Raw genomic sequence first — 18,539 nt, 5'->3', positions numbered from 1 at the left:
CATGTTTGTTCCTAGTAACTTAGACCAGATATCAGTACACATTAATGGTACTGTTTTAGGCAAAGGTGAGTAGTAAGAAACTTGGTCCTTGTAAATGATTTTATCTGTTTCGATAAGGTTTTGGAGGTAAAAATCAAGTTGAAGTAAAATTGGTTCCGTTTATAATTGTTGTCTTCAAAAATAATTGCTGCACTGAACAATACCCCGGCTACACAGCTGACTGAGTGATTTTGTATCCACTTGTTAAATGACATGAACCGTCGTGTTAAATTGCTTAGAACGGAAGACGTCATCTGTTGTTACTTGCTCTTTGTTTACTGAAGTGGCACTACACAGCGCTATGATCATCGAGCGACTCGAATTTTTAATTCATCTTCGATCTAACATACACTTGTGGAGGTACACTCACCCAATAATGTAAGCTCGAACATAACAGTTTATAAAACTCATAAAAGAATTAACAACATTAATTTATTTATGTGCCTTGTTATAATATTATTTGCAGCCTTGACTCAAATGTTTTAACTTTTTATTTGATAAAACTTTTTATATGATATTCAGAGGTCAAGTTTATTTTAGGAAATTCGAAATGGTTAGAATATATTTGTACATTTATGAAAATACAAAGGAGGTAACACATTCGGCTCTATTGTAATTGGATTTACAAAAGAGACGGTTGTGATTTAACCTATAATTGTGATAGTGGTTTCTTAAGTTTACGCGAATGTTAGACATTGAAATGAAACTACTTTTACGGATTTTATCGCCGTTCAATTTTTGATTTTAGTTAGCGACGTTTCGATACCTTTGCAGGTATCATGGTCACGGGCAGACTGAGATGGTGTTTGTCTTGACAAGAATTGTGAATAAAAAGTTCACAGCTATTTAAATGTGAACAACAATTTTGTTAAAAGCGTTGCTTTTCCTTTAAAACTTCATGAATAAAATTGACAAAGTGAAAAAATTAAATATTTTTTTTCGAGCGATGGAATGGAATATTTAAATTGAGTTTAGATTTCAGGGAAACGCATGTAGCGTTCAAAGGCTTTGTTTGTTATATTGATAGCTTCAATAGGCCCGCATTGATTGAATTGGAAAATACACAGGAATTTCCCTTTTTTATATTGGGGTAACCTAGTTATATGCGTGTAGTTTTCATACAAATGTTGTCAATTGACGTCATCACTGTATAAAAAATTGTGAATAGCATAATTTGAAGGCTGTACACCGTTTGCGAGCGACCTTATTACAAGCTCCCTAGCTGCTATGGGTTGCTCGCCACTGTATCACCAGCAGAAGGTAGGTCGGTTCTTGGCCTATATTCCCTCTCGCTCAGGTTAATATAAGCTTATATATTCTGTCTCGTTTCCCCGTGACGTCACGACGCAACCCCTCCGGTTGCAGATGTGTGCGTGTGTTGATTATACGCAGCTTGTCTATGTGTGTCGTTTCGTTGATTATGATAGTTCAATTATTAATATTTTTCATCTCATCGACATTAATGACGTGTGTTGGTTTTTTTTTAATAATTCAGGTAAATTGTTTAATACTTTTAATGATTAACGTTTTGTGACTTTTTAGACTATGAGTGCCTAAAATAAAACATTCAAATTTAAATCTAATATTTTTATAAAACGTTAAATAATTTAAACTACCGGGCTGAGAGAAAAGTTGCACAAAAATGATAACCATTGCATTTAAAATGAACTAAATTAATTATGACGACTTATTCAGGTCCGTGTTCAAAGAAACTATTTTCGCTAAGCGTTTCATTTCCGCAGACGACGCAGAATTTGTATAATTATCTCACTTTTGTTTTTATTTTAGACGGTGCAATTTTTACTTTTGCCTCGTGGCTTTGTATTTTTTGGTAAAAATGGTTTTGTGGCTGGAATTAAAGCTATATGCTTTACGGTTTTAAAGATTTAATGCTTAAATACAGAGTTGTTATTAAACAGTTTATTTTTTTGTATTTTTTTACGTACATAACATGCTAGAACTTCTCCGCCATATGTCAAAGGAAATTTGTCGAAAATGTTTCTTATTTATTCAATATTATTCTAAGCGAAAATTCAACGTTAATTGTAAGGCTCAAGTCATTAAACTCTCATACTAATACGTCATTCGTAACCAACCATGAGAACGAATCGCACATATATCCAATTCGGTGAAACTGGAAACTTCATTCGCTGCAGTTTTGATTAATATCAGTCATTTAACCGGCCGCCGATTGGCCGAGACTTCCCCACTCAAATTTGATTCACTTAGAGAAGGCGCACGTACCCAACTAATTCTCGATAACACTAACTAATAGTTTAGTTGCACCGCTTTTCCGAACTTAGATTTATTGACGTCTGCAATTATTTATTGGTCTCGAATACTCCGTAAAATTGGCCTCCCACTAACTGTTACTACGGCCAATTCTGTACGCCCGCACCAAACTTTGTGTAGCCTATTTTTCATTTCCAGCAAAACATTGTTTGTTACGTAATAAAAAATATTGAAACGCGAACAAGTTTTCTTCAATATTCTATGTTGTTTTCGATTGTACATGGTAATGTAATAACCTAATGTATCTAACGAGCGCTGGCGAAGTACTGTCGTAAACAAAGTGTTTTCTTTGCATTGTGTTAGGGCGGGTAGCGGGCCACTCGCTTTAGCTCCGACTAACTTATTATTTAGAGGTCATGAGCCGGGAACACATCATCCGCTTGGGCAGTGATCACTGGGCCAAAGTCACCGCACTTTGCGAGCCAGTGGATGGACCTTAACGCTTATTGCGCGGACTGGTTCCATGACGCCTAGAACAGAGAATCGTGGAAGGATTTGGGGAGGCCTTTGCCCAGCAGTGGGACACTGTGGGCTAGGTATTGAATACTAGACGACGTCTGTCTTCTTAATTCGTTTTATCAGATTAGCTATCTCTTTGCATTTGAATTATCTTTAAGTCTATCTAAAAGTAAAAGATATATTCATTTAATATCCAATCATCTACATTATTATCTACTTACATTAGATTATAGAGCATATATAAGCGAATTATAATGTAAGAACTACACTATTGTCAGTGATTAGTAAAATGCGTGTTATTGCTCTGTTGGCTCTCTGCTTAGCGGCTGTGGCAGGTATGTGTAATTCAATATTTATTGTTAATAATAATAATGTACGTGTGTGTGCTAGTCTCATAGACTCTCCTATAAGACTCCAACAAGAACAATCAAGTACCTAATAGGTAGTAGTAGTACTACATTTTTTATTTGTAAAGAATGTTCAGTAGCAAAATACAAGAAAGGCTAAATGCTTTTAGGACCGTTTTCAAAGCAGTAGTTATTTAATATTATTTGTAAAAAAAAGAAATTCGATACATCATGATATTTACATCTTTGAGGTCCTTTTATATCTTAATGAATGTATTGATTTACTCCCACATCACACACAACATCGTTTCTTTGAAACCAAATTTGGGTTTATTTGAAAGTCTCTCCTACTTGCCCTCCGTATCTTTATTAAAGTCCGATGATTAGACTTTTGTTTGACCTTTTTGCTTAGATGATAAAAAATAAATGTATGATATTATGCTCTATTTATAATTCCCGCGTAGCAATTATATTTTTTGGTGTATCAGTGCTATGCATCATGAAAACTATATCTTACTTTTATATTCCCAGCCGTCCCCAAAAATCCCCAGAGGATTGTGGGGGGCTCTGTCACCACTATCGGCCAGTACCCATCTATGGCTTCCCTCCTCTTCTCTTGGGGTACAACTGGCCACAGGCAGTCCTGCGGAGGCACCATCCTTAACAACCGAAGCATCCTTACTGCTGCCCACTGCACCGTGTAAGTTCTTATTCTGCCGCAAGTCTTATTGGTACTTTTATATAACTTTATCAGTCAACACTTTGCAGATGTTTTAGATGATGTGTATGACGAATTACAAAGCAACGAGTTAATGTCAGACTTTAAATTTATATTGACTTTTTTATTGCAGCGGTGACGCTCCTGCCAGGTGGCAAGTTCGTGTAGGTTCCACCAACGCCAACAGCGGTGGTTCAGTTCACGCCACTCAGCAGATCATCAACCACCCCAACTACAGCGGATGGACACTCGACAATGACGTTGCCATCATTCGCGTTTCTTCCACATTCTCCTTCAACAACAACGTCGCTTCTGCTTCCATCGCCGGCTCCAACTACAACCTTGGTGACAACCAGGTCGTCTGGGCTACTGGATGGGGAACCACTTCTGTAAGTATTTTATTCTTCAATTGCTGATTTTATAGGAACTGTACTAATAATCTTCATCACATTATGAAGTTTTCACTAATGACGAATATTTTTATTTCCAGCCTGGTGGATCTCTCTCTGAACAGCTCCGTCACGTGCAAATCTGGACCGTTAACCAAGCTACTTGCAGAACTCGCTACCAAACTCTTGGCAGGACCGTCACTGACAACATGTTGTGCTCCGGCTGGCTCGACCAAGGCGGTCGCGACCAGTGCCAGGGAGACTCCGGCGGTCCTCTCTACCACAACGGTGTCGTTGTTGGTGTCTGCTCATGGGGTCAATCATGCGCTCTTGCTTTCTACCCAGGTGTTAACGCTCGCGTTTCTAGATACGCATCTTGGATTCAGAGCAATGCTTAAGTGTTTTAAGAAACTGTTATTTAAAACAACCAATAAAAATATGATTTAAGATGAAATTGACTTTTTTGTAGAATATGTTTATGGCAAAGGAAGTTAATGAATTTTATGTCAAAATAGTTGTCCATGGAATTTAAAAAAGGAAAACATTTATATTGCGTACACACAATGCTGCATGATATGCACAACACACCACACTATAAAAGCACTTCTCGACAAGCTTGACTTAAATTATTGTATTATTAAGAAAAAAATGATAAAGTGTTACAACACTGTGCCAAAGGGCATTAGACTGTCAAATACCAGATAGGTCATTCTAAACGGAAGGAATTAGTATTTTGTACCTTTTTACTTGCCTTTTTATAAAAAGTCTGGAAGAACAAATAATGTTAGTATTATAAAAATAACATAAATTCAGGTATCTTTAAATCTGTTATATGCAGTTTATATAGCAGTTTTGAGGCATCCACTTCTATGAGCACCCATGGGATCTTTAGGGTTACACAGACAATTAATTTGGTTAACAATAAAAAGGGTAACATTTAAAATGATCCCAAGATAAGACCGTCTACTTCATACAAGTATACGTAACGATACGTGATTAGTCCCATAAACTCTTCACAAAACGGAGACCCCAGTAAAAGATACTAAGATTTCAGACAAAATCTTAAAAAAATATATGATGAGTGAGTGGCAAAATCGTAGGGTTAGGTAATAATAATATCTAAGCTACGATAGGATTGTTTTAGCATGACACTCTCGTGCCCCTAGCACAGGTATAATAAATATAGTGACACAGCGTTTGTTATCGTCTGCAACGGCTTGACCGACTTATGTTTTTTGTGCTTATTTGGTAGACCTGAGAATATATATGTGAAAAATTATTTTCCGGTGCAATTAGTGTTATTTAATTATATCCTTATGGTACGATTGTCAACGTGGCATATGCTTAAGCTATGATTAACGTTAATAAGTTTTTTTTTGTCTTTTAATCTTTGTTTGTACATCAATACGATACGATACTCAACTATTTACTTATCTATGTTTGTATCGAAGCGGGAAAAAGATTGTTGTTGAAAAGATTAACAGATTTCCAAGAGATAAAAGGCTATCAGTTTAAATCACACCAGCCATATGGACAGTGACCGCATACAGTGATACAATGAATCCAGACGTTTGGCGGCGCCATCTTGGCAGCCGGGATATAGATGCATGTCATCGGGTTCGGGGTGTCCTGGCATTAGGAGTAGTGGAAGGATTCAGGGAGGTCAATACCCAGGGGAAGGACACCGTGGCCTAGAAAAAAAAAAAACAAAAAAAAACACACATTACGTGTGTACACATACAAATTTACAATCGTGGTATTGTTTTGCGTGAGCTCCTTTTTATGAGTCATTTGCTAATTTGTTCGATGCTTAGATTATCCTACACTACACGAATTGGAAACAACAAGACATAAAACAAAAAAGAAAAACAAATAAAGATAAGATTTATGAGTTAGCACTGTTTTATTTTCCTTAATCAACTATTAATCTGTTCTTATAAAACGGTGTTTCCGGTTAAAGTTATCTTTGATTATAGTTATAGATAAATGTTAAAAAGGTGATTGCTAGTTTAGGTAGATAATTGTTATTGAAACGTAATTTTTTGTGATAGTATACTTTATAGTATACTATGTCCCTGAGACTCAATGAGATCATCAATCATCAACGGAATCCTAATATGATCACTTTCACTCTCTCGTTGTCTGTCCCTCTGTCAAAGTCGTTTTTGAGCTTAAGCTATCGAGCTTCATTTCTCTTTGTATTCTGTTCAAAAAAAAACGCAGTAAGAAATTACAGTTAGTTAAGACTCGCACTTGGGCAGTTTTTATATATTAACGCAAATGTGCACTTACTTTTAAACTGACTGCTTGCAACAACGGACAGTGCAACACGTCCGAAACGACAATCCTTTGAAGCTTTATCAAAAATCCCCTTAGCTGAATAAAATACGAACATGCCATGTTACTTTAAAAGTTAGTAGTTTGTATATATTGTCTGACAAACTATGGACTTTTATTGTTTATTTTTTTATTTATTTATTTAATTATCCCACTAATCTACCATTACAGGTTACTTAACCTAATGCGGTAGCTAGGACTAAACAAAGGTCTAAGTATTTATGTGAACTAGTGTTTCAAAGATTGAAAGATTTATTTATCTTGTTGTTGTTTTAAAAAAAACTTAGTGTCACTTTGAAATGCTTCCACGTCATCTCAGTAGGTATTAGTTTGATGTAAAAAAGATTGCATTTAAGCTATGGCACAAAAAAATAGTAAAAAACACAAGTTTCGGACACTAAAGAGTTTTTACCAATGCTTTTAAAAACTAGTTTTATTTTTGTAGGTCGTATCGTAATAATTGATAATACAATATAAAGTATAATATAAAGTAGGCCTGACGTTAAGCTTTTTATCTGCTTCCGATTGATTCGTAATTTGATTTCAAAATGTTTTATAGTTTAATGATAGCACTTCACAGTTTCCGAATTACCTGAAATTTAGTACCACTGTGCGAGAAGCACTGCGAACGTGTTGCGGGTTCGATAGCGCCGTAGGACAGAGATTACTGTCATCGACGAATGATTGTCCTGAGTCTGGGTTTCTTGTTTAAGGTTTTCGATTGAATACCACAAGAGTAAAAGAGCCGTTTTAAAAACAAAATGTGATACAGTATGAACTATTTTGCTGATATGGATCCGATCCGATGCTGGGGATGGCAGTTGGCCGTGTGGCCTGTAATAAAACATCACTACCGGGTTCTGGCTCATTTCATTAAAATCGACAACTATTTCTATTCTTAAAACACAGAGCAAGCTCTTAAAAAAACTTTTTATAGAAAAGGATTTGCTTGGGAAGCCATAGCAGTTTTTTTATTGGGTACATTTTTATCGATCATACATCGCTCTAAGTAGAATAACGGGCATTGCTTTCTAGCATAAAATGGATATAGTTGCGCATACCTAATGTACTTCTTGACTAGTCGTAATTAGAATTAAAACGTAAAAAAATATAAAGAGAGACAATCTCCAATTTAGTAAAAATTGAGTTGGATATAGTCTCACAACGTAATAATTAATAAAAAACGTACTTACATACCTAAATGTGAATTTGAAATATCTGCCTTTATCAGGAAATCAATGCAAGTACCTGCAACAATAACAATAAGTGTAAGGAAAATATTTTGTTTACATATAACTGATATAAATTTAAATTTAGTAATCGCATGAGTCATGGTTCCGAGTAAGGTGGTAGGTCTTGAAGTGTTTACGTATATTTTAAGAAACATGGTTTTCAGAAATCAATCGCGTTTGGAATTTTACAAATGATATAAGAACTTATAAGTTCTTATATCTTAATATAAGAAATGTTTAACGAGATCCAACATACAAACTATGTCGATAGTTTTGTTGGACATTGCATCAGATTTAATGTTTTTTATCATGTACCTGTTTAATAAATAAATAAATAAGTAAGTGCAAAGCTGAAGTGTTCAGAATAACTTGTATTCATGTTTTTTGTTGAATGAAAATTTCAAAATCTTTGATAGACAAGTAAAGCATGCTTAACAAAAAAAAATGTGTTTGCGCTGTCAGACCTGAACCTGATACATTTAAGTTCGCGTTCCAATCAGGAAGCATTTTGTACGTTTACCTACCAACAATCAAATAACTGTAGAGAAAAAAAAATGAATATCAAAATATGCGATGTTCACCTTGTTGTCACTTTAAGAACGTCAATAAAATAATTTAAACACGTGATCAAATGGAACTGCAGTTGAAGTTATCAGCCATCATAGATACAATTAAAGTGGTTAGGCTATGAATCAGTACACTCTGTATAAATAGTTCAAGTGATCTAGAAGTGTAAGCATTGGGAGTTGAAGAGAGACAATGCGTGTACTCATAATTTTCCTGGGCTTCGGCCTTTTGTTGGCTGATGCAGGTAAGCCATTACATAATTTTTTTTTATAAGTCTGTATAATGTTTTTTTTTTAATAGTAGGTAACTAAAAAGACGTTTTGTTACAGCCAGCAATAAAGAACGATCTGCCATCGTAGGAGGATCAGTGGCAGTATTTAGCCAATATCCAAGCATCGCGTCCCTACTGTACTCACCCAGTGCCACCAACTATAAACAAGCGTGTGTAGGCTCTGTTTTGACTACCAGGTCTATTTTAACAGCTGCTCACTGCGTGTAGTACGTAAACAATTATATTAATTTGATATTTAGGAAACTGCGCTTCTTGGTAATTTTATGATTGAGTTTTTTAATTGGAATATTTTAATACTGCGGGATAGTACCCGATCAAAATTCTCGATCATAAACTACGAAATATTAAGGCATGCTAAAAAAGTGCTTAGTTCAACCTTTTAAGGACATTAATTGTATTATTTTTTCTGGAGCTTAAGTGACATCTATTTGTTTTTTGTTTCTTAGCGCTGATGCGGCTTATAAATGGCGTGTTAGAGTTGGCTCCAACTGGGCCAATAGTGGCGGCTCCGTTTACACTTTGGGTACTATAACCAGTTACCCGAACTTCAGCCTCCGCTCTCTGGACAATGATATAGCGATTTTGCGTACCAATGGTCTTATTGCCTTCAATAACGTCATCCGGCCCGCGTCCATTGCTGGTAGTAACTATCAACTTGCCGATAATCAGGTTGTCTGGTCTGTTGGATGGGGAAGAGCTTCCGTAAGTACTATCATAGTACATTTATAAGTATCAATCTCTATTTAAAGTATCTACTTTTCAACCAAGATTTTAACCATTTTTGAAAACACTTCGAATTGAAATGAAAAAATAATTATTTTCTACTTGAAATTTTCAGTATTAGCACGATTTACTATGCAAAAAAAGCGATATCGTGTTTTATTTTCGAAGACTTTAGTGTTCAGGTACAATTTCTTTTTTTTCAGGTTGGATCCTCTCCGTCTGAGCAGCTTCGACATGTGCAGATGTGGATTATCAACCAAAGTAATTGTGCTGCCCGCTACGCTGCCGTAGGAAATAATGTCACCGGCAACATGTTGTGCTCTGGTTGGCCATACGGTGTTAGCGGCTACTGCCAGGGAGACGAAGGTGGCCCGCTGTACCACAACGGCGTTTTAGTAGGGCTCAGCTCGTGGGGCTACGGCTGTGTCAACTCCATGTATCCTGGGGTTAACACTCGTATTTCTCGCTATACAAGTTGGATACAAACAAACGCATAAACTTTGGAAAATCTTGAGCAGTCGTATTTTGTACTTTAATATTTATAAACATTATACGTATTTATCGGGTAACCCGATAAATATGCGTGAGCGTGAGTAAATCGTGGTTATTATGCTAATTTTTAAAACTGCAACGAAATATATATTTATGTGGTATACACGGTGATTTTTTAGTCGTCTTACAAAATCAGCCCAGTTCATGTATCCGACGTAAAATACCCCTAGGCGCGATTATTATTTTTTTATTATCAACTAAAATAATAAGTACGAAGAAAAATTAAACAAGAGAAATCTGAAATATACTCTTAAAAATGATAAAAACGCCGCTGCCCGCGCCCCTTACCATTGTTACAAGGCTCGGACCGCGCTCGCAACAGAGCTGTGTTTCTAAAAAAACTACGAATTGCATCATAATATTGAATAAAAATAGCATTTTAAATTTATTCAAGTCTCATAAATACCTATTTTTTTATCATGAACGTGTTCTAGTCATTGGATACATGAACTAGGCTGCTTTTGTAAGACGACTAAAAATCGTGGTGTATAATAAAATTGTTTTAATGTACTAAACATGTGTTATCATTTTTACCAAATTATTCTAAATAATTGTTGCCTTTATCATGTACGTGAAATCAACAAAAGGAGTCCTTAACAAAAATTGACCTACACCAGGTATTCCAACCTAAAAAGGATGTAAGCAAAGTGAGTCTTCAGTTATCCTATACGTTTTGTACTACACTTTCAGCCGCTCCCAAAGAATCCCAAAGGATTATTGGAGGGTCTGTCACCGACATTAGATAGTACCCCATGATGGCCGCACTTCTGTTCTCTTCTACCAACTCTGGTCACAGGCAGTCCTGCGGGGGCTCCATCCTTAACAACCGAGCCGTCCTTACTGCCGCTCACTGCACCATGTGAGTTTTTATTAAATTCGTTTTTTAAGCTTGGGAAGGCTGATGAACCGCTGTTTAATGCATGTTTCGATTCTGAACGGCAACGGTAAAAATAGTCTTAATAAACGTTATATACTACAGTGGTGACCCAGTAAGCAGAGGGATGGAAACGCTAACAGTGGTGGAGTTGTTCATAACTCTCAACAAATTATCAACCACCCGATCTACAACTCGAGGACTGTGGACAATGACATCGCCATCATTCGCATCTCTGGAACATTCTCCTACAACAACAACGTACGCGCTGCTTCTATCGCCGGCTCCAACTACAACCTTGGAGACAACCAAGTCGTTTGGGCTACCGGATGGGGGAGAACTTCTGTAAAGCTGTTTTTTTATGAAAATTAGTAATCATAATTTAAGACCAAAGTCGTACCGTTTTCTTTAATCGTCACTTAGGAAACTAATGGAAGAATTGTATTATTACTCATCAGGCTCTGAGCAACTTCGTTACGTGCAGGTCTGGACTTTGAGCCAGAACACTTGCAACCAACGCTACCAAAGTATTAGCAAATCCATCACCGCCAACATGTCGTGCTCCGGCTGGGTCGACGATGGTGGTCGCGACCAGTGCCAGGGAGACTCCGGCGGTCCTCTCCTCCACAACCGTGTCGTTGTCGGTGTTTGCTCCCGGGGTGAAGAATGCGCTCTCGCTCGTTTCCCCGGTGTTAACGCTCGTGAGTCTCGCTATACCTCTTGGATCCAGAACAACTCATAATTTTACTAACACTTTTTTTTTTCATTTCCATTTGTAAACACAATGTTTTTTTTATATAATTAAAAACGCAAAATTTTAGTGTAGCGCACAAAGAACGTCAATTTAGGCAAAATGACAAAATTCATTTAGCGAGGAAGCTTTTTTTAAGAATAGAATAATATGGATAGCAAGCCATGGGCTCATATAAGGTTGATTGAGATAGGAAATCACATTCTGTGGTAACTTAACCCTCAGAGGACTGACTTTCAAGAATATTAGAGCCATGTTTACGGAACATCCAGAAAAATTTGGCAAGCCTAATTTTTAAATAAAGTATTGCAAATTTGTCTCTCATTTTTTGTCATTCCCATAAATAAATTTATTGGCAGTAGCACCGGAGCTAGTATCATGTAAACCAAACAGCGTTTAAGACGTTTAAGAATCAAGTTCTTTATATATTACTAACTATCCAAGCAAACGTTGTTTTGCCATACAAACAAGTTTTAGGGAAATAGCGGTATGAAAAAAAATAGATATCATCATATTCTCAGACCTACCCAATATGCACACATGTGAATCGGGCGAGCAGTTTTGGAGGAGATGGCAGGTTTGAGAGGTGAAACGAGAATTTCATATTGGTGTTAGGAACTGTACGGTGTGATTAATGGTAGGAGAAACAATGTAAAAAAAATATTAAACGTTATACTTTTGCTTGCATTTTAATAGGTTCATAAAAAAAGGTTAGAATGTATTAAAATTTAACGTGCCCTTTAGGAACAACGTCAGCTACTTTTAAGGGTTATTTTTTTAAGGATGCTGCGTGCCAAGAGACTATACCGATAACATTTTTTTTTTGTGTTTCAGAGATTAGCCAGAATAAGCCGATCGACAGACACTGTCAAAAATTTTAAGTGTTATTTTTGTATTTGGTTTTGTATTATTTTGGTACCGTATATAATATGTAGGTATGTAGTTAAAAACAGTTATTTCAAAATTACTAATAGACACCCCAATTTTATATACATATCTATAGATTTATTGTGGTTATCTTTAATTTACTGACGTAAGCGAAATCATTTTTAAAACAGAACTTTCATTATGACGCAGCGCTTTACCAGTCGTTCAAGCAAAAATGTGAAATTGTGTTAAACTCGATTTTTTTTTTTATAAAAAAGGCCATAGGCTTACACACTGACATAATTCTATGAAAATCAGTCGTGTTACAAATTTAATCTATGGAGTGGTTGAAAAAATATGGAATTATTTGATTGGTGTTTGACAAACACATTTCTCATTTTACTCAGTATAAATTAGACTACTACCACTGTGAAGAATAAATATTATTTTTAGGAATGATATAAATTGTAGGTCCGAAACAGAACACTTATTCCCAATTTCCGTCACCCCAATGCAGGAGTCCCTCAAGGCACTCTCTTCTCTTTTCGATTTTATATACTCCAACAATAAAGGTTTCAAATTGCACCTATTTTCTGAAGATTCTTCGGTTTTCAAATGTCGGTTTAATTTTTTGTCAAAATGCTGATTCGTCCACTTTCGCGTGCAATTTAGATGCTTCTGAGATTAATTTACACAAATTTGAGAACTGGTAAAATTTATGAATTCGTTTCAATTCGAATCACGCTAGTACGACTTCGAATAATGGTTATTTTCTTCTAACACTCAGATATGAGGAGCTCGTGGCTAAGCTATAAACGCATAAGTGAATCGATCACAAGTTCCTCCGTGTTTCGGAAGGCACGTTAAATTGTGGGTCCCGGCTGTTATTCCTACATCTTTGACGGAGGAGTATCGTGTTGCCTAGGTAACTGGGTTGAGGAGGAGAGATAGGCAGTCGCTCCTGGTAAAACACTGGTACTTAGCTGAAACCGGTTAGACTGGTAGCCGACCTCAACATAGTTGGGAAAGGCTAGGCCGACGATGACTCACATGTGATAATGTGTCCCTTACAACATCTCGCAAATCCCTCAGTACTCTCACTTAGCCAGCATTTTCACAATTAAATGAACTGTGTGTGAAAGTTAAGAGAATAGAATATAACATCCTTGTTGAATTGATTTACATTTGATCTCCTAATGTTAAAACGTCTTCATTGTCTGTTTTGTGAAGCCTTACTGTCCATTTTGACAGTTGATAAATCGTTGTCATCAATTAATATCTTATCTGGATTTTTCACAATTATGAATGGACTAGATCAAAAGATTAGTTCCACCTCAAGATAAGAAATTAAAAAAGGATATCTAATAAGAAATTTTGTCGCATGCTTCTAATTTTGTGCGTTGTAGTCTTTACAAAGCTTAATTTTAAAAATGCAAGCACGAAGCAATTATATGAAGAAAGTCTGATTGAAGTCTTCTTCAGTAGACAGTAAACGAAGATTACAAAAAACTTAACGCTACCTCGGAACAGGACACTTATTAAAAATGTACTTTAATATCTGTCTTAGATGTACTGGACAGATTTAACATTATATTAATAGTTCAAGGATAAAAGTTTTAAAAGTGTAATAAAAAATACTCGAAAGAATATTTAGTGTAAATAGACTTCAAGTGGGTATACATAACAATCATTATTTATTTTGCTGTGGGGTTATGTGAAAACTGTACTATGCATTAAATCTGAAGGTTCAAACGATATAAAGAGTAACTTTGTAAAATTATTTTAATATCGTTTGACAGATTGAAAGAAAAACATCGAGAAAAAGATTTTTTTTTAAATAAAATATTCTATAAGCGTTGTAGTAAGTCGACTTTGTACGCCTTGAAGTTAGACAACAGGATGTCTCCCAGTCTTATAACAATTATTATTGCTGCTCTGTTCCTATTGATGATAGCCTGATGGTGTGTAGCAATGGCCTTCTTCAATAAACGGGCTTTCTAATAATAAAATAAATATGGAAATCAGTCCAACAGTTATTGAGATTAGTGCGTTCAAACAAATAAACAAGGTTTTATGTTTCTGCTAGGTTAAATCTCCTTTGTGATGCACTTTCTTGTAAAACGTAATTCAGAATACTGCAAATTGTGACTTCCGTGGGATGAAATAAAGTAATTTATATATTTATGATTTTTCCAATGTGGTAGGTAATTGCAGTACTGAAAAAAAAATTGTTTCATGGAAAAGAATTATAAATATTTGGACATTGCATTTTGTAAATAAGAGATAACGATAATCTTTTGATTGATGGATTTACCATTACCATCACAAAATAATTATCTATTTATGAATTGATTGATAATACTGAGTATAAAAAGACATCCTTAACTAATAGTCATTACACTTGTCAGTGAGAAGTAAGGTGACTGAAAATGCGTGTGATTGCACTGTTGGCTCTTTGCCTAGCGGCTGTGGCAGGTATGTACTTTTTAATAATTACAATAAAATTGACATTTTTAAAATATGTATTAAGTCACTGAAAAGGCTATTTGGCATGGTCTAATGTCGATTAAGCTCGTTGGGATGACATCTTGGGGTCACGAGATTTGCCCATTCAAGTTGACAGTGTTCACTATATATGAGTGGTGTTTCATATACGAAACCTGGGAAAGAACGCTATATTAGATCCACTAATGCTTGCAATCCCTGGTTTCGAGAGAAATACGGTTTCGCAAAAGGTATGACAGTCCAGATACTAATGGGTATCGGGGTCACTGGGCTCAATATGCTGCCGCTCCATCTATAGCCCCGAACCCCGCTATAGACACATTTCTTATTCTGGGATTTTACTGTGATGGTAGTGTTTGTTTGTTCTGTTGGTAGAAGAACAAACAGTAAATGATTAATGTAGAAACCGTCTATAACTTAAAATAATTAGTATATCCCTTCGTCCGTAACAGGACGTCACAATAATGGTTTTTTTAATCGCGTTTAAATCGTTTGGATTGGGGTTCACATTTAAGTTACATGCACTAAGACACACAGACCCAGAACAAGTATTCGTGGATTACACAAACACTTGTCCTTAGCGAGGTATGAACCTGCAACACGTCGCGCACTGTGTATGGCGACCAATGGGTTACATTAACCAATGCTCAATTAAAACAATTGCTTATTTATTTCCATATTAGTCAATATAAGAGAGCATTTTTCAGACGACGAGTAAACAACTAATAGTTTTGTCACTTTTTCCACTCATCCATAACAGGAAAATAAATAGACTATTACGTAATATTCAGAAAATAAGGAATTAATGCTGTGGTGGTATTACTATTACCTAGATTATAGGTAATACCACCACATGATGTGACACGATACTGAAAAGATATAGATTCTCGGGTAGCTTAGTTGGTTGAGTAAGGTTCAGGTTAAGCCCTGTAAGGATTTAAAATTATTGCATTTGTATCTTAAAAAATATTATGTTGATAAAAAAAATGTACAATCCCATCCTTTATTCTTAATTTCAGCCGCCCCCAAAGAATCCCAAAGGATTATTGGGGGATCTGTCACCAACATTGGCCAGTACCCTATGATGGCCTCACTCCTCTTCTCTTGGACCAACTCTGGCCACAGACAGTCCTGCGGAGGCACCATCATTAACAACCGAGCCGTCCTTACTGCTGCTCACTGCACCATGTAAGTTTGTAATGAAGTTGTTGTTTTTGTGCAAATTCGATATTTATTGCCCGTTCGTCATGATATATAGGTATATTCCACCGTTAACGGAAAAATAACTCTTAACTAACTTTTTATGCTACAGTGGTGACCCAGTAAGCAGATGGAGAGTTCGTGTCGGCTCCACAAACGCCAACGGTGGCGGTGTTGTTCACAACTCCCAGCAAATCATCAACCACCCCAGCTACAACTCAAGGACCTACGACAATGACGTTGCCATCATTCGCATTTCCGGCACATTCTCCTTCAACAACAACGTGCGCGCTGCTTCCATCGCCGGCTCCAACTACAACCTTGGTGACAATCAGGTCGTCTGGGCTACCGGATGGGGAAGAACTTCCGTAAGTAATTTTTTGATTTACTTAAAATAACAAACTGTACATAGATAAATCACTACTTTTTTTTTATATTTCACCGACGTAATAAGCATAACACCAGCAAAGGCTCTGTCCAATCAATAGTTTATTAAATACCGTACTTTATTATTAAATGATGTACCGGTTTACTCACGCGTATTTATCGGGGTAGCCCGAGTAGTTTCGGACCCAACCGGAGTCCTTAATCGTGACCATTACATCATTTAATAATGAATCATTCTCACCATAGTTATTATCAAAATACCGTACTTTATTGATGGATACTAACAACGTTTAAAATGTTTTGTATTTAACAGGTGGGTGGATCAAGCTCTGAGCAGCTTCGTCACGTGCAGATCTGGACTGTGAACCAGAACACTTGCAACCAGCGCTACCAGAGTATTGGCAGGTCCATCACCGCTAACATGTTGTGTTCCGGCTGGCTCGATGTCGGCGGACGCGACCAGTGCCAGGGAGACTCCGGTGGTCCTCTCTTCCACAACCGTGTCGTTGTTGGTGTTTGCTCCTGGGGTGAATCCTGCGCTCTCGCTCGTTTCCCCGGTGTTAACGCTCGTGTATCTCGCTATGCTTCTTGGATCCAGAACAACTCTTAAGCTATCACAACTTAACTTATTAAAAACAATATAACAGTTTTGATTTACTATTTATTTACTTTTGTAAAATAAAAATATATTCATGAGGAAACTTTTGTTTTTAATCGTTGGCCTTCATTTCCTGCATTTTTTTTTCTGAAATTTCATGGAAGTAACAATCATTGCTAAACCTCTTATCTTAATCATTACAGTACCTATTAATCTTGGTTTTTGTGATTAGTTGATATTGCGTCAGTAGAAAAACTTCATCAGACAAACTTAAATTAATTAGGTATTAAAAAGACGTTTTGTTACATCCAGTAATAAACAACGCTCTGCCATCGTAGGAGGATCAGTGGCAGTATTTAGCCAATACCCAAGCATAGCGTCCCTACTGTACTCGCCCAGTGCTACCAACTATAAACAAGCGTGTGTAGGCTCTGTTTTGACTACTAGGTCTATTTTAACAGCTGCTCACTGCGTCTAGTAAGTAAACAATTATATTATTATCCTACTACTATTATAAAGGCGAAAGTTTGTAAGTATGGATGTATGGATGTTTGTTACTCTTTCAAGTAAAAACTACTGAATGGATTTGAATGAAATTTTACCACAAAATAGCTTATACATCAGAATAACACATAGGCTACAATAATGGAGGCTCCGTTTACACTTTGGGTACTATAACCAGTTACCCGAACTTCAGCCTCCGCTCTCTGGACAATGATATTGCGATTTTGCGTACCAATGGTCTTATTGCCTTCAATAACGTCATCCGGCCCGCGTCCATTGCTGATGGTAACTATCAACTTGCCGATAATCAGGTTGTCTGGTCTGTTGGATGGGGAAGAGCTTCCGTAAGTACTATTATAGTACATTTATAACTATCAATCTCTATTTAAAGTATCTGAATTTCAACCAAGACATTTACCATTTTTGAAAACAAGATATTTCCTTTTTTATGAAACACTTCGATTTGAAATGAAAAAATATTTATTTCTACTTGAATTTTCCAGTATTAGCACGATTTACAACGCAAAAAAGGGATATCGTTCAGGTAAAATTTCTTTTTTTCCAGGTTGGATCCTCTCCGTCTGAGCAGCTTCGGCATGTGCAGATGTGGATTATCGACCAAAGTAATTGTGCCGCCCGCTACGCTGCCGTAGGAAATAATGTCACCGGCAACATGTTGTGCTCTGGTTGGCCATACGGTGTTAGCGGCTATTGCCAGGGAGACGAAGGTGGCCCGCTGTACCACAACGGCGTTTTAGTAGGGCTCAGCTCGATGGGCTACGGCTGTGTCAACTCCATGTATCCTGGGGTTAACACTCGTATTTCTCGCTATACAAGTTGGATACAAACAAACGCATAGACTTTGGAAAATCTTGAGCAGTCGTATTTTGTACTTTAATATTTATA

The 18,539-nt window shown here is 36.5% G+C and overlaps 5 protein-coding genes across 5 annotated transcripts in view; 4 read left to right on the top strand and 1 right to left on the bottom strand.

The window, feature by feature from the left end:
- Positions 1-18,539, bottom strand: part of LOC113501932 (solute carrier family 12 member 6) — a 390,722-nt gene that overhangs the window by 70,990 nt on the left and 301,193 nt on the right. The window lies entirely within an intron of this gene.
- On the top strand, positions 3,020-4,698 carry LOC113501954 (trypsin, alkaline C-like). Its single transcript, XM_026883286.1, has 4 exons — positions 3,020-3,125; positions 3,669-3,837; positions 3,989-4,244; positions 4,346-4,698. Exons 1-4 carry the CDS (start codon positions 3,080-3,082, stop codon positions 4,640-4,642), a joined length of 768 nt encoding a protein of 255 aa, XP_026739087.1. The 5' UTR covers positions 3,020-3,079; the 3' UTR covers positions 4,643-4,698.
- Positions 8,557-10,103, top strand: LOC113501949 (trypsin, alkaline B-like). Its single transcript, XM_026883281.1, has 4 exons — positions 8,557-8,624; positions 8,710-8,878; positions 9,119-9,374; positions 9,599-10,103. The coding sequence occupies exons 1-4, from the start codon at positions 8,573-8,575 to the stop codon at positions 9,890-9,892; spliced, it is 771 nt and encodes a 256-aa protein (XP_026739082.1). The 5' UTR covers positions 8,557-8,572; the 3' UTR covers positions 9,893-10,103.
- LOC113501971 lies at positions 10,444-11,250 on the top strand. Its single transcript, XM_026883304.1, has 2 exons — positions 10,444-10,806; positions 10,927-11,250. The coding sequence occupies exons 1-2, from the start codon at positions 10,700-10,702 to the stop codon at positions 11,168-11,170; spliced, it is 351 nt and encodes a 116-aa protein (XP_026739105.1). The 5' UTR covers positions 10,444-10,699; the 3' UTR covers positions 11,171-11,250.
- Positions 14,809-17,191, top strand: LOC113501951 (trypsin CFT-1-like). The gene is made up of 4 exons (XM_026883284.1): positions 14,809-14,914; positions 15,964-16,132; positions 16,257-16,512; positions 16,845-17,191. Exons 1-4 carry the CDS (start codon positions 14,869-14,871, stop codon positions 17,139-17,141), a joined length of 768 nt encoding a protein of 255 aa, XP_026739085.1. The 5' UTR covers positions 14,809-14,868; the 3' UTR covers positions 17,142-17,191.

The sequence above is a fragment of the Trichoplusia ni genome, chromosome 16, assembly GCF_003590095.1.
Source record: "Trichoplusia ni isolate ovarian cell line Hi5 chromosome 16, tn1, whole genome shotgun sequence".
NCBI lineage: Eukaryota > Metazoa > Arthropoda > Insecta > Lepidoptera > Noctuidae > Trichoplusia > Trichoplusia ni.
This window is presented reverse-complemented; position numbering and strand designations above follow the sequence as displayed.

What these genes read in the sequence shown, in the direction of transcription:
- LOC113501951 (XM_026883284.1), top strand. Translation starts at nt 14,869, where the DNA reads ATGCGTGTGATTGCACTGTTGGCTCTTTGCCTAGCGGCTGTGGCAG. An exon ending in TTGCCTAGCGGCTGTGGCAG is followed by an intron (nt 14,915 to 15,963) that starts GTATGTACTTTT and finishes TCTTAATTTCAG; the next exon opens with CCGCCCCCAAAGAATCCCAA. An exon ending in ACTGCTGCTCACTGCACCAT is followed by an intron (nt 16,133 to 16,256) that starts GTAAGTTTGTAA and finishes TTTATGCTACAG; the next exon opens with TGGTGACCCAGTAAGCAGAT.
- LOC113501954 (XM_026883286.1), top strand. Translation starts at nt 3,080, where the DNA reads ATGCGTGTTATTGCTCTGTTGGCTCTCTGCTTAGCGGCTGTGGCAG. An exon ending in CTGCTTAGCGGCTGTGGCAG is followed by an intron (nt 3,126 to 3,668) that starts GTATGTGTAATT and finishes TTATATTCCCAG; the next exon opens with CCGTCCCCAAAAATCCCCAG. An exon ending in CTGGATGGGGAACCACTTCT is followed by an intron (nt 4,245 to 4,345) that starts GTAAGTATTTTA and finishes TTTTATTTCCAG; the next exon opens with CCTGGTGGATCTCTCTCTGA.
- LOC113501949 (XM_026883281.1), top strand. Translation starts at nt 8,573, where the DNA reads ATGCGTGTACTCATAATTTTCCTGGGCTTCGGCCTTTTGTTGGCTGAT. An exon ending in CCTTTTGTTGGCTGATGCAG is followed by an intron (nt 8,625 to 8,709) that starts GTAAGCCATTAC and finishes GTTTTGTTACAG; the next exon opens with CCAGCAATAAAGAACGATCT. An exon ending in ACAGCTGCTCACTGCGTGTA is followed by an intron (nt 8,879 to 9,118) that starts GTACGTAAACAA and finishes TTTGTTTCTTAG; the next exon opens with CGCTGATGCGGCTTATAAAT.
- LOC113501971 (XM_026883304.1), top strand. Translation starts at nt 10,700, where the DNA reads ATGATGGCCGCACTTCTGTTCTCTTCTACCAACTCTGGTCACAGGCAG. An exon ending in ACTGCCGCTCACTGCACCAT is followed by an intron (nt 10,807 to 10,926) that starts GTGAGTTTTTAT and finishes TATATACTACAG; the next exon opens with TGGTGACCCAGTAAGCAGAG.